At 32.6% G+C, this 13,835-nt stretch overlaps 1 protein-coding gene, 1 non-coding gene and 1 pseudogene across 7 annotated transcripts; 1 reads left to right on the plus strand and 2 right to left on the minus strand.

The window, feature by feature from the left end:
* The first annotated feature begins 2,784 nt into the window (after positions 1 to 2,784).
* On the plus strand, positions 2,785 to 5,075 carry LOC146923572 (uncharacterized; annotated as a pseudogene).
* Positions 5,076 to 6,466: 1,391 nt separating this feature from the next.
* LOC146923573 (pentatricopeptide repeat-containing protein At2g30780-like) lies at positions 6,467 to 12,206 on the minus strand. 6 transcript variants are annotated; one of them, XM_085708733.1, is made up of 5 exons: positions 12,022 to 12,206; positions 11,329 to 11,595; positions 10,708 to 11,238; positions 8,136 to 9,964; positions 6,467 to 7,196 (listed from the first exon to the last, which is right to left on the minus strand). In XM_085708733.1, the coding sequence occupies exons 2-4, from the start codon at positions 11,584 to 11,586 to the stop codon at positions 8,831 to 8,833; spliced, it is 1,923 nt and encodes a 640-aa protein (XP_085564859.1). In that variant the 5' UTR covers positions 11,587 to 11,595; positions 12,022 to 12,206; the 3' UTR covers positions 6,467 to 7,196; positions 8,136 to 8,830. The 6 variants fall into 6 exon arrangements, with proteins under 6 accessions (XP_085564859.1, XP_085564856.1, XP_085564854.1 ...); XM_085708730.1 differs by having other exon boundaries at positions 8,081 to 9,964; XM_085708728.1 differs by having other exon boundaries at positions 8,073 to 9,964.
* A 167-nt stretch (positions 12,207 to 12,373) lies between these two features.
* On the minus strand, positions 12,374 to 12,446 carry TRNAF-GAA (transfer RNA phenylalanine (anticodon GAA)). Its single transcript has one exon. It is a non-coding gene; the product is annotated as a tRNA-Phe (tRNA).
* Between the last annotated feature and the right edge of the window lie 1,389 nt (positions 12,447 to 13,835).

The raw sequence follows: 13,835 nt of genomic DNA on the forward strand, positions 1-13,835 counted from the left end.
TATAGGTTAGGTTCAACCTCCTTGATAGAAACTTTGCAGACAGGACGCCAAAATTCGGCCATCTTTTCTTTCATCATATGAAATCTAACTGGTCGATCCGTGAGAAAACGCCCTACCAGGACATAAGACGCTCCAACGACGTCATTAGTTATTTGTCTTTCATCAACTAGAATTTCCAATTCATCTTCTTCACCTTCGATGTAGAGGTGCTCCATGGTGAGTAAAAGGGATTGAGGAGAAGGTATAAGTGTAAGGGAAAACAATTAGGGAAGAGAGATATCAGAGATCGACGTAAACTTCTCACTGAGGAGAGAAACTTCTCACTAGGTTTTTGGAAACCCTAGGAGAGAAAAAAGAATCGCAATCGTAGTACCATATACAATTTATTTCTCTAATTTTTAATTCGATAATTTGTTAATTATGTTGTTTTTCACAAATTTATTTGCTACCTATTCTTTTATATTTTTTTTATTACAAAAGCAACATATTTTTTTTTGTAACAATTAAGTTGTAAAAAAAAAAATCAAAAAAGATTTTTATTTGGCGGGCCGGCCCGCCAACTCGCAAATCCGCCACTAAACGGGGCGGGGTGAGATTTTGGACTCGGTCACTAATTTTGACTCGGCTCGTCTCGTCTCGTTTTTAGCGGGCTTAGACGGGGCGGGCCTAAACGGGGCAGGCCAGCCCGCTTTGCCATCCCTACCCATAGTGCAGTCTTACAAAAGATAACATGTGGAGCGGTGGATATTATGTTTTTGTTAGATATTTTGATTTTAGAAGTGGGATGTGCAGTCTTAAAAAAACATAAAAGCACTTGTTCTAAGAATTCGTGCCCAATTCGTGCATGTATATGTCGCACCATTTAGCATAGCTGTTTACAAATTACGATGATGTCACATTGATTTCCATGTCAGCAAGAAGCGTGTCAGTCTGGATTTGGATCCTCTTCATTGGAAATTTTCTCAAGTTTTCTCCATTTTCAATCTCCACCATTAAAATACAACAACCACTTTTCATTATAATTTAATTTTCACTTTCTCTCTCATGATTGATGGTTGAGATTCCACATGAGAAAACTTGAAAGAATTTTTAATGGAGAGAATCCAGATCTGTGTCTGTCATTCCTTGGGAAAGGTGGTAGTTCTTCGATCTGCATTTTGATATCTTTTTCAATAAGGTAGTGCACCCTCCGGTCACTATTATAAGCAAAAATCAACATTTTAGATTAATTCATTAAATGATGTATGTTGTCTATAATAAAGATCACATACATCATTAATTGAATGAACCTAAAATATAGATTTTTGCTTATAATAATGACCGAATGGTATATTACATTACCCTATCCTTTCGAAAGGTTTTTTTTTAGGGTTAATTATGTTTCTAGTCCCTATAAAATAGCGACCTTGTAAGTTTAGTCCCTACTTAATTTTAATAGCATTTTTAGTCCCTATAAAAAAAAATTTACTTATAATTTTAGTCCCTGCTAAAACAAAGTTTGATTAATTATCCTTAAACTCTTAAATTTTTGAACGATTTTTTTGAGACAAGATTAGAACACTATGAAAGGTTCGTTTATTAAAATTTAGAATTTTCTGACATGAAATGAATTAAATATGAATTTTTTAAAACGACAAAAGTTAAAGATAAAAAGTAATAAAATCTGGATGTAGAAATCAAATTTTGCGATAATTTTTTGCGGACGAACTTTTAGTAATGTTCTAAACATGTCTGCAAAAAATTGTTCAAAAATTTAAGAGTTTAAGCATAAATTAAACAAATTTGAATTGAGTAGGGACTCTTCTAGAAAGGGTTTGATGGATCTAAGTTAAACTCTAAGTTAAACTATGACATGGATCTCCTACTGAGGCCATTGTCTTAGGTCTCTTCTAGAAAGGGTTTGATGGTTAAGAGAAATTGTGAACAATTTCCGGTTATTTATGAAAGAACTTTTTCCACTCTCTAAAGTCATTTTAGAAGTATATATTCTCCAGTCACTATTATAAGCATAAATTAACATTTTAGGGTAGTGTTAACTTGTGTCCTTAGTGCACATGTTAAGAAACCCAAAAGAAGAAATATTGTCTAAAATTGTGTGCATTCAACTCATTGAAAAGTTAAAAATTAAATACAATGCACACCTTCTAATAAATCAGTTCCATATTTGATTCATTAACTTTTGCCTTAAGGACACAAGTTAACATTTCCCTTACTTATAACAGTGATTGGAGGGTGTACATGTTTAAAAGAAGATTGCGGTGTTGTTCAAAACAAAAACAAAAGTACAAGTGTTATCTTTATTTATTTTGAGTTGGCTATAGGACTCCACATATACATATTGGGTTGGCACTGAAATTTGAAATATATACCAGATAATCTTTTAAAATAAGAAAGTTTGAAACAGTTTTATTGAACATATTTATAAAAATAAAGCTAATCAAACATTTTTTTTTTAATTTCCACTTTAAAAACTTAAAACTTTTTAAAAAAATGATAAATTAAAAAAAATGTATAAAATAGAACAAGATATCTCATTCTTAGAAAGTTATTCTAGCCTTGGATATTTTCAATTTTTTTATCTTATGCTCTCGACTACTAATTGTTTAATCCTCTATTGTTTGTAATATATAGTATTACATATTTATTGGGACCTTCTTCCAATTAATTTGTATCATACATATTTCTCACATTCTCATTAATATTGATTTGTAAAATACTTTCAACTAAATCTTCATCTCTTTGAATGATGTGTAGTTTGATGTGTATCTACTGTGCTGCAACGCTATGTATGCTAATGACAAAGACTCAAGACCTTACCAAGTGGTATGACCAAATTAATATCAGGCCATATTTTGATAATTTTAGTTTACTTATAAGCTTCAATTAAAATAATGTATACTATCCATTCAAAAATATAAATTATGTATACTATTTTGTACACATTATTTCTAACAACAGGCTGAAGCTATACAAAGTGTTGCAATAAGGGTTTTTGAAGATATAAGTGTTGATGGCCTTCAACGTTTTCATTTGGAATCTTTACCCGCAAATGCACCATTAGCAGCATCAAGTACAATATCTCAAGTTGAACCACCTAATATCCTAGGCCATGCAAGGTTTCGTCACATTCTTTTCTCAAGGTAACTAACTTTACTCCTCACTTAAATGAATTTGAATTCCCTAGCGCTACTACACAGTGCAGCGGCGGTAGGAGATCCATGTCATAGTTTAACTTAGAGTTGTATTATTTAAACACACAAAAAACGACACCATATATAAACATTGTATACCATGCAACCTGCATAAGTGTTGATGTGGCTCGAGGAGAGAAAAAATGATTTAAAAAGGGGAAACCGTATCTTTATACGACTCATGTGTCTCTTTTTGTGAAAACATGTTTTGGTAAACTTAATACATAGTTCTATCTATATGTCATCCATCATGCAACGTCTATGTTATTTGGACATAAATATGACACCGTGTGTTGTTTTTAGCATTTTTTTTTAAAATATAGAAGAGAAATTTTGTGATACAAAATTTGAGTCGTATCATTAATCAATTTTACTACTCCATTAACAAAAAAATGTTCGTTGTTAACCACTTTGACTACTTTATTAACCACACAAATTCAATGGACATTAACCAATTATATTACATAGTTTCAAAAATTACACAAGTATGATAGATAAAAATTTGAATTCATGGAACATGAAACTTGTCTCTAATTCTTTCTCACAGTTGGAAAACTCAAAATTGGAGATCATATTCATTTGTTTTGTCTATAAATTTATCGATAATTGAATATTTTCTAGTAGTGATGATTGAAATGATTTTTTGTAAGTACTATTGTTTTTTCCATTATTCCTTGATACAGAAAACAGCAATGGCACTCCTAGCACAGAATTTGAAAGTGCAACAGCAAACATCATTCCAGATGTTCCAGAACCGAGGATCACTCCTCAAGTACTTGGACCATCTTTAGCAGATTTAGCAGAGACAGCCACAAAACTTGATAATGAACAATGTTTGATGCTTTGTTTGGGGGATTCATCATCATACGCCTCTAACAATGTTTCCGACACTCAACCTAATGCACAAGCATCAGGAAGTTTTCTTCCTACGCAAGAAAACTTGACTCATGTTACTTCACTTTTAAGGTATCAAGACAACAGAGAAAGTAACACAAACGGTAATAATATTCCAAATCCTAAGTCCTAACTTATATGAAACCATAAACACTTGGAGGGACAGTCCCTCCAAGTGTGATATTGTTTCATCAAATGTTAATTTGTCTTTTCTGCAATGACCTTTTGAACCTGAAAAATGTGTCTTACAATTAGATGGTAGGAGACAACACAACACCTCGACTTTGATACCGATATTTGTGGACAAAAATGTGGCTTCAAGTTCAAAGGATGTAGTTGGTGATGGTGCGGGTTCAAGTCAAATAGGAATTTTTCCACTACAAGATGCAAACTATGCAAGAAAGGCTAATCCAAACACCTCTTTCACCTCTCCAACAAATCAACATGGAATATTTCAAGGATTTACGAGTCCATCAATAGTTTCCTTCAATCAAACTAATGAGAAGGGAGTATTCCAAGCCTAGCAACACTTTAGCACTTTTCCTATAAATGGTTATAGTAACTTGCAAATGAAGCTTGGTCAAGTGAATCCTATAGGACCATTTCCTATGTTGAAACATTCCATGTCATCAGAATCTGGTCCTATTCCTCAAGATTTTTTTTCCTTCAAGCAGCAGTGTAATGAGAGGAAATATGAATCAATCAGAAGAGAAAGCGAAAGGGAAAGGAAAAGAGAAAGATGGAGAGAGTACAAGTAGCCAAGGTGACATTGAAGAGCTTGATTTGGATCTTAAGATCTAGGTAGGTTTGCTATGGTTTTATTGAATTATGAAAAACTTAAAAGTCTTTTGCTCTTATTTACCAGAACTTTTGGTTTATATTTATGTATTTTAGAGTCTCAAATTTAGCTGCTTGTGTTTAGGCCAAATTTGAGATTATTTTCGTTGGATCCGTTCTTGTTTGACTGGCTAAAAACCATGAAGTTTGATATGTCTTCTTTTTTAATCGTACCCTTTAATTACAGGTTGTTTGTTGGATGGCCATTAAAATGTACTCTTTGGTGTTATTTTTATTTTTTTTGTTAACCATGAGATTGATATGAAGTTTTCACCGCTGCTTAGCAGTGAGTAATCTCTATAATCGAACTTCTGACCACATGTTTAAGGGGTTTAAGTCCCTTATCATTAGAACCAATCCATTGTTGGAATGATGTTGTATAAAAAATGTAATTATAACTTTGACAAATGTTTGACTTGTATTTCCAAAACATTTTTTTCTTTTATGTATTTTTTAAATAATGCATAAGGTCTTTCGCTAAAAAAAAAAAAAAAAAAAAAAAAAAAAACCTAGAGGCTCTCTTCAAAGGACATTCTCTCAAATTTTGTTGTCTCATGTTTTCTCAATTGAAGAGATCTCCACCCTTAAACCCGTTTATCCTCATTTTTAATTTCTCTAACTTTTATATTCTCTCTCCTACTAAATCAATGGCTTGAACTGCTTGACGCTCATGAGATAATCTTTTTCCATTATAACTAACTACTAACTATTTGCATTTCTCAATAACTTAGATTCCTGTAAAACTATGGTAATTGATTTTTTTTTTTGTCATTTTTAGGTGATGAAGTGTTTTAGTGACTGGATTTTCAAGTTCAACCCGACCTAATACCTACACAATTTAGTTATAGATACCGAGTTATGCGACCGAGTCATCCGATTTTATGCAGTTTACCTAGTGATCCACGGTTCGACCAATAAATTCTTGACCCCATAACCTTGTCGGGTCGATGATCGATCCGATTTTTAAAACTATGGTTATATATAGTAACATCAAAAAATAATCTTAAAAAACTAAGTTTTTTTTGTTTGTTGATAAAACAAAAAAATTAAAGTAAGATACTCGTAATAATTATATACCCCACAAAATATAAAAATCGTAACAATTATATATGTTCCCAGAATAATATAATTGAAGTAACGTCGTCATTTAATGCATATTTATTTTATTAAGTAAGTTATAAAGGATATAAATGGATTTTAGATAAAAACAAGGGTAAATATAGTATAAAAAAATGACAAGGTATAAGTTCAAACACTTTGAAATAGTGTCTGAAAATAAGTTATAAGCTATAAGCTCGTTCTGAAAAGACTATTACCAAACGTTTTTATTTTTTAGCTAGACGAGCTTATAAGCTATAACTCGTTTCTTGACATTGCCAAATAGACCCTAGAAGAGACTAGATTCATGAATGTCAATAACTTTTTGTCTCTTTTTCTTTATTTTCATATAATCTAATTTTACATCAACATTCATAAGAATCAAATCTACTGAAATGTGTTTTTCATAAGAATCACTTCTTTATGAGTAAAGAGAACAATCCATCTTTTTCTGGAATAAGATTATTGAATTATACCACTCTACAATAATGTAAAAAATCAGCTGCAAAATAAGCAGTATACATGTTACTGGTCAGTCAAGCACTCCGTATACAATGAAGCACTTCTTGTTCCTTAAAGAACACAGAAACAGTACAAATTAAAAAAAAAAAAAAAAAGGAATGAATAATCTATGCTGTTTTTATTATTTGTCTGGATAACATAAAAATTTGACATCATTAAGCTGAGGTATTCCAGTACTGTATGTAAATTAAGTTGTAAAATCGATTAGAACCCATGAAAAACTGAAGGGCTAAATAAAATATGCTGCAACTGAGAAACACTCGAAGAAAAAATGTAGTATAGCCATAAACATTCCTAAAGAAGAGTATTATCTTTGCCTGATACTTGAAGAAGAAAAAATGTAGTATGGCTGTAAAAATGCTTTTCTCTTGAATTGACTGAGCCTTCAAGTCCAAAGCTTTGCCTCCTCTTTGAAAGGCAAATTTTGGTAGAACTCTAGCATACTGAGCAGCAGGATCGATTACATTGCCTAATCCTGTTGATAAATCATTGTCATTTTTCTAACGCCGGAGAAGGATTCATTTTTTTGAGTAACATCACAAGTTTTTCATTTGTCATCACATCCTATCATAAACGATCACCGGCTAGAATATGGCACCTTTCCTTTACTGACTTTGGGTAGTGGAATTATCCATGGTTTCAAGTATCTATCTCCTGATGGTGGACAAGAAACCAGGTTACACTTCAAAAAAGATGAACAAGAAACTTAATATGGATGATAAGCATTACGTAAACACACTAAGCTTGGGTCAGTAAAGGAGAGAATAAGATAGGGGACATTGAAAAATTTATGGGATGCTCCACATTAATCCTGACTTGTTTAACAAACAAATTTGGCTAAGATTTGTATAAAGTATAATTCATCCAAAATATCATTCTTAATAGGCATATAAGTAAATAAGAAAACTGTAACATCTTTATATATACATTAAAATATATAATCTAATTACTATGCACCGACAGTATAAAAAAATTGCAACAGAAATTTTTAACCTCTGCAATTTGCAGAGTTGAAGCATATGGAAGATATAGCATATGAGACCAAAGGGGCAGAACATGTTTAATTTAACGAAAGATGAGGATCTCTATCTGGGAGGTCTATGACGTTTTTGTTTTGGGTATTTTATCCAAACATTGTTCTGATAGAGCACTAATTGTGTTGTTATTTAATGAGTTCGCTTTTTCCAAAATACACACACACAAACAAACATTTGTATGGGTGTGTATTTTAGTAACATGTTTATGATTATCTGACCTTTATATTAATCTGAATTCAGCACAAAAACCAGGACAAATTATATCAGAAACATTATCAAAGGAAAAAAAATTAACCAAACTGATTTGTCAACAAAAGATAACGCTGTATGAAAACATTATATCAAGGAATAATGTTATATCAAGACACAATTTATAGAGTCAATGCATCATTATAATTTATATATTAGATTTGATTTGATTAGAAAAAATTGATGCTTATCAAAATCTAAAGATTCAGAATTGATAATTCAAAAAAATTCAATAAAGGCATACCTACGGACCTTGACACTAAAAACAATCTCAAGCACGAGTTTCTTCAGTACTCTTGACCATTACCTGCATGAACTCCTCCAATCTCATTTTCCAATCTTCAAAAGCAACCCGTACAGCCAGTTGTCTTTTCCACATTCTTTTCAGACAAACTTGATTCTGCAGCTTCCATCACCTCAATCAAAATTGAATGATGTCTCTAGCAGCGGCAGTCATTGACGACATATGAAGCCATCACACTCTAAGAAGATGGAATGAATAAATTTGTTGTACATGTTTGCTTCTCCGACATCTCAAGAACTGCAGCTAGCAAATGGTTTTGGATCAGGACTGTCTAATTTACCTCCATTTTCACTATCACATTCCATCACAACAGAGGTCATGTTCTCATTCAATCTTGATGGTATTTGCCTATTTGGTGAGTGGTGCGTTCATTTCAGAAAAATTAGACCTCAAAACTGCAAATTCACCCTTACAAGGAATGCTTTTATTACCAGCAGCAAATTGATGCATACCTACATATTATTTGAGATGGTAACCCCAGTTGAAGAAGTCCATTTGGCAAGAAAAATATCTAATAGAAAGATCATGCATATTCCTTTGAATGCAATCCAATCCAATCCAATCATCAAATATATTCAACGAGTTGCATGCCATTTTTCCTAAAACTGTAGACAAATTCAGGAACATCTTCGTGTTTATCTACAGAACATGTTTATAGATACGGTAACGACATATGCGATGCACCTCAGCAATATAAATTATGATGGAAATGCATCAATGGGAACTTCATGCCCATGCTTGAACATTTGTCCCAATATTTTCAAAACCAAGGATCTCTGACCACAACTCCAGTAAGCTTTGTACATTATCCACAGTGTTTTCTTGGTGCGATGCATGTTGACCCTATCCATTTCCTCAAGGACATTTTGCATTTCTCTAAGGTTCTTTTGTGAACCATACATGACCAGCTTAGAATGATATAAGGAGTAGCACATTCTCCACCCTGCAAGTACAGAACGTCTGGTGAATTTTTCAAGGCTTTCTATCGCATTGTTCCGAAAATAAGCTGTAATTATGCACCTCATAATACCCATGGTCGTTACAACGGTTCTGCGCTTAAATGCCTCATTTATTGCATTATCCATTTCCTCCAAACAGTTTTCCTCGGCATAAAGCTTAATCAACAACACATTTAACCATGGCTTGTATTCTTTTTCAGGGATCAACTTTAACAACGCCTTTACTTTATTCATTTTATTTGCATCAGAACTTTTACAATAGGCACATATCATAACCCTGATAATTGGCATGTCGTTTACATTATCCTTTACCAGCGAATATATCTTTTCCATCTTCTCCAGATTACCCAAGTGTGCATAACCACGAATCATTAACAGGTAAGTTTTCATATTAGGCTCAACAGGGCCTGAATTTAACACTTGAAAAACTCTCTCCATATCACCCCACATCCAAGTGGAGATATATCCACCAATTAAATAATTATAAGTGGATATATTAGGTGCAAGGGGTAACTCGTTCATCTCCTTGAATGTTGCTTCCATGTGATCAGTGAGCATCAAGCGACCAAAAACAGATATAACAATATTGTACGTAGCAACAGAAGGATAGCAAGTTGGATCCTTTTTCATGTCGAGAAACAAAGAGTAGCATTTATCAGAAAGACCATTGAACATATAAGCACCCATTAGTGCATTGTAAGTGCTGGTTATCTTCACACCCTTAAATTCTGCCTCCTTAAATAGCTCAACAGCAAGATCAATATTCTTACATCTTCCTGCAGCTTTAATGCCCTTTGAATACTCATGTGCATGCATGGAATTCCTGCAAGCATCAGAAAAAGATAGCTTTCGCTTCCTTCTCCAATTAATCACCTGAAAGTTGATTTTTTTAACAACACAAAGCGTAAGTAACATTTATTTACTTTAATACAATGTTGTTAAATAGAAGCTATAGGGCTATGTTACCAGAATTTAAACAAATCGCTATCGGTTCCTATTCAGGGCATGTTTGGATAAACAACTTATTTGCAGCTTATAGCACAAGCACTTATCATGATAAGCCCTTATGTATACACTTACATAAACTATTTTTATAGCGCCTGATAAAATAAAGTTGAATTGTTTTTGTATATGCTATAAGCTATTTTCACAAGTTATCTTGGAGAACTATAAAAATAAGTTGAAAAATGTAATTAGTTGTTTTAAAAAATTCTTCCAAACAGTCTCACAAAACTTATGCTGCCAGTAGATAAGGTCAAATAAGCCAATAAGCCAATACATACAAGCCCTTAGTATTAAAACCCAATTTGAATAAATGGCCTATTTTGCAGCTTATAGCATAAACCCTTATCATGTTCAGCCCTTATGGTTTCAATAACAAAATATAAAACTAAATTATTTTGGTATAAGCAATAAACTGTTTTAATAAGCTAACTTGGAGATCCAATGAAAATAAGCTGAAAACAGCTTACGAACATAATCAGCCAATCCAAACAGTCTAAAATAAGTTAATCAAACAGGCCTATGTATTGCAATGTATAATAATGGAATTAGAACAAACTACAATTACATTGCTTTTAAACTAAGAATCTAATCAATTGAAATGATAATAATACCTCAAGTAAAAGGGAAGGTTTTGAATTCAATTGATTCAAAAGTTGAATATAAACAGGGTGAGATCCAATCAAATATTCAGAATTCTGATCCAAAATATATGAAACCCTAACATAATCAGAAGCTACACGAATCAAATCTTTCGCCAAAATTGCGACTTTATCCTCTTGATTTGGAGGTTTGAACAATGAAACAAGGTCTAAGACGTGGTTTGGTATTTGTTCGGTGGATTCTGGATTTGAAATGGATGTTGAAGGTTTGAGAAATGAAACTAGGTCTAAGACCTTGTTTGGATTTTGCGGCGTATTCGAATTCGAATATCGTTTGAAGAATGTGGGATTCGAAAGGGTATGCAATTCGTTGAATTTGAAAGATTTTGATACTTTCGAAGTGAATCTCCAAAAATGTTTCATTGTTGATGGTGAAGGATAACTGCGTGAACATTTGGTACCTCTTTCTGCAATAATTCCAGCAATTGATTTCTCCTCCCCTGGTTTCACGACCACCAAAGCTCCAACATTGTTTTGTGTCATCTGCAACGATGTCATTTTTAGTGAGCTACATCAATTTCACGTAAACATTTATAAATTAATTGCAAAAACAGTTCCAACAAAATGCATTACCAATTTGACAGCATCATAAACAGTGTCATCTGTGGTGCACCAAAGCCAAGAACCATCAGCACCTTTACCTTTTCCTTGCAAGATGTCTGAAATTGTGGTGCTCTCGAAACCATGCTCCTCAATACGAGCAGGTGTAGCAGACTCAAACCGTGAAAAGGCAACTGGCTGCAACAAGGGATTCACCATGCGGACTCGTTGCAAAACAGCATTTTTAATGATGTTCCCGTTTGACAAAAATGATCGCAATCCTCCTTGCATTTTGGCTGTCTAATAATCAAATAGTGACTCTTAAGAATTTCAATGTAGTAATTTATAATGCACATATTCATGTAAGAAAAGGTGACGAGTTTTGAGGATAACCAATGCATATAAAATAACTTTACCAAACATGACTAACACATTGTAAATTTGCGACAAATGCACGAGGTAAACTAAGGATGCCATGTTGAAGTCATTCCCTTACCCAATTGATATAAAATAACACTAAAGTAGATTTATCAAATAATAACTTACAAGAACATTTATCAAACAGTTGGTGTTCAACCAACAACAAATCAAATAAATGAATGTAAACCAGAGTCTATAATGTGAATTTATTGATATTCTCTTTCTGAAGCCATGAATTGCATGTTGCCAAAATCTCGAAATCAAAATCAAGAAATCAAATAAGAAGAGGAAGAGGAATTTACTCACTAATGGTGACAACTGCGAGATAGCGATTCTTCTACTTCGAATCAAAGAATAGAAAAACCGGAGAAGGTTGAAGCAGGGAGGTTGTAGGTGGTGGTCGCGGCAAGCTCGGCGTGGCGGCGACGGCAGAGAAGGATTAGTGTGTGTGTGTTTTTTTTTTTGGACAAATTAGTGCATTTTGTTTTAATAGTTTTTAATTTATTAAAAACCATTTTTAAGTCAGGTGGACCAATTTAAAAAAAATTTCTTAGTATAATTCTTGAATATTTTTTTTTTTGGTAGTGATAATTCTTGAATATCTCACAAGGAGAAGCTTCGATTGAAATTGAAAAAATGAAAAGAAAAACCAAAACATTGCGGTGAGCGTGGATCGAACACGCGACCTTCAGATCTTCAGTCTGACGCTCTCCCAACTGAGCTATCCCCGCAATTTGGTTAAAATTGTATGCATATAAATAAATTACTCTAGACAGACTAACCAAATTCAACCACGAGCTATATAATATATATATATATATATATATAATGAATTAAGGCTTAATTAATGATTTGGTCCCTTAAGTAATTTGTTGGTTACATTTTGGTCCCATAAGTTATTAACGTTACAATTTGGTCCCTTAAGTTATTTGTTGGTTACATTTTGGTCCCATAAGTTATTAACGTTACAATTTGGTCCCTTAACTTATGAGATATTACGGAAGCGACATATTTCATATAACTTATGGACTAACTTGACAGATTTTTCACAGTTAAGAATTATGTATTATGTTTATATAGTTTAAGAAAATAGGAGAAAGAGTGACACTTAAGAGACTAAAATGATAATTTGTTCTTATGATAATAATGTTTGCTAATGGCTATTTTCATTTTTCAAAAATGGATGTTGAAGGAGAAAAATTAGTAATAAATGAATTATTTGATAAAATAAAAATAAATCATATAAATTTATTATTAATTTATTTTGGAAACTCGGTATCAAATTTAAGGGCTGATTATTGTCGGAAACCAATCCCACCTTACACTGGTGGGTGTTCAATTGAAGTAAAAACATAATCTTGTATGACTATCCCAACTCAAAAATTGTCAGTATTTAAGGATTCGAACCTTAGATCTAGACCAAACCTATATCACAAACTAACTCCGAAGAACTCTATTATTAAATTAACGTAATTGCTGTTTAATCAAGGAAAAAAAAGGTCAACTTTGTTTCACTAGTATATTATACAAGCTTAACTTCAACAATGGGTTGTTTCAAATTAAAAAATTACATTCTTTGGAATGATTTTTCGGTAATAATATGTTACAAATAACATTCTCATTGATCCTACTTTCTTGTTGTTGAAGGCTGCTTCCAAAACAACAAGAGATCACTAGAAAATATGTGTTGAAGGCTACTTCCAAATTTCTAGCATCTCTCGCAACTCATGTGTTTGTTTATGTTGGAGTTCTAAACTAACGAGGATGTTAACACTCATTGATCGACTTAAATGATGGTGTCATCATGAAGGGTACACTTCCTCCAAGTAAGCTTTGCGAGCTTTTAAAACATATTTAACACTTCATCCATTCCATATTAAGTGACAAAGTTGATTTTGTCATACATATCAATGCATGTTTTTTATCTTTAATATATTTAATTCTCTATTAGAAAAACTTATGAAAATTTAATATTTTTAAAATATTCATCGAGACGAATCCAACAATATCTTATATGATATTATTTATCTTTGTATATATATTAGTAGAAAAATATGGTAAAAATATGTTAGGTCAACGGTGCACATTATCAAACAAGTTATCTATTATAGAACGGAGGA

The sequence above is a fragment of the Medicago sativa genome, chromosome 5 (genome assembly GCF_051527215.1).
Source record: "Medicago sativa cultivar Bolivia chromosome 5, Bolivia_mono, whole genome shotgun sequence".
In the NCBI taxonomy this organism is placed as follows: domain Eukaryota; kingdom Viridiplantae; phylum Streptophyta; class Magnoliopsida; order Fabales; family Fabaceae; genus Medicago; species Medicago sativa.

Coding starts and splice junctions, on each gene's coding strand:
- LOC146923573 (XM_085708733.1), bottom strand. CDS start 11,586: ATGCAAGGAGGATTGCGATCATTTTTGTCAAACGGGAACATCATTAAA. Junction 11,239..11,328: donor TTTATGATGCTGTCAAATTG/GTAATGCATTTT, acceptor ACATCGTTGCAG/ATGACACAAAACAATGTTGG. Junction 9,965..10,707: donor AACCTTCCCTTTTACTTGAG/GTATTATTATCA, acceptor ATCAACTTTCAG/GTGATTAATTGGAGAAGGAA.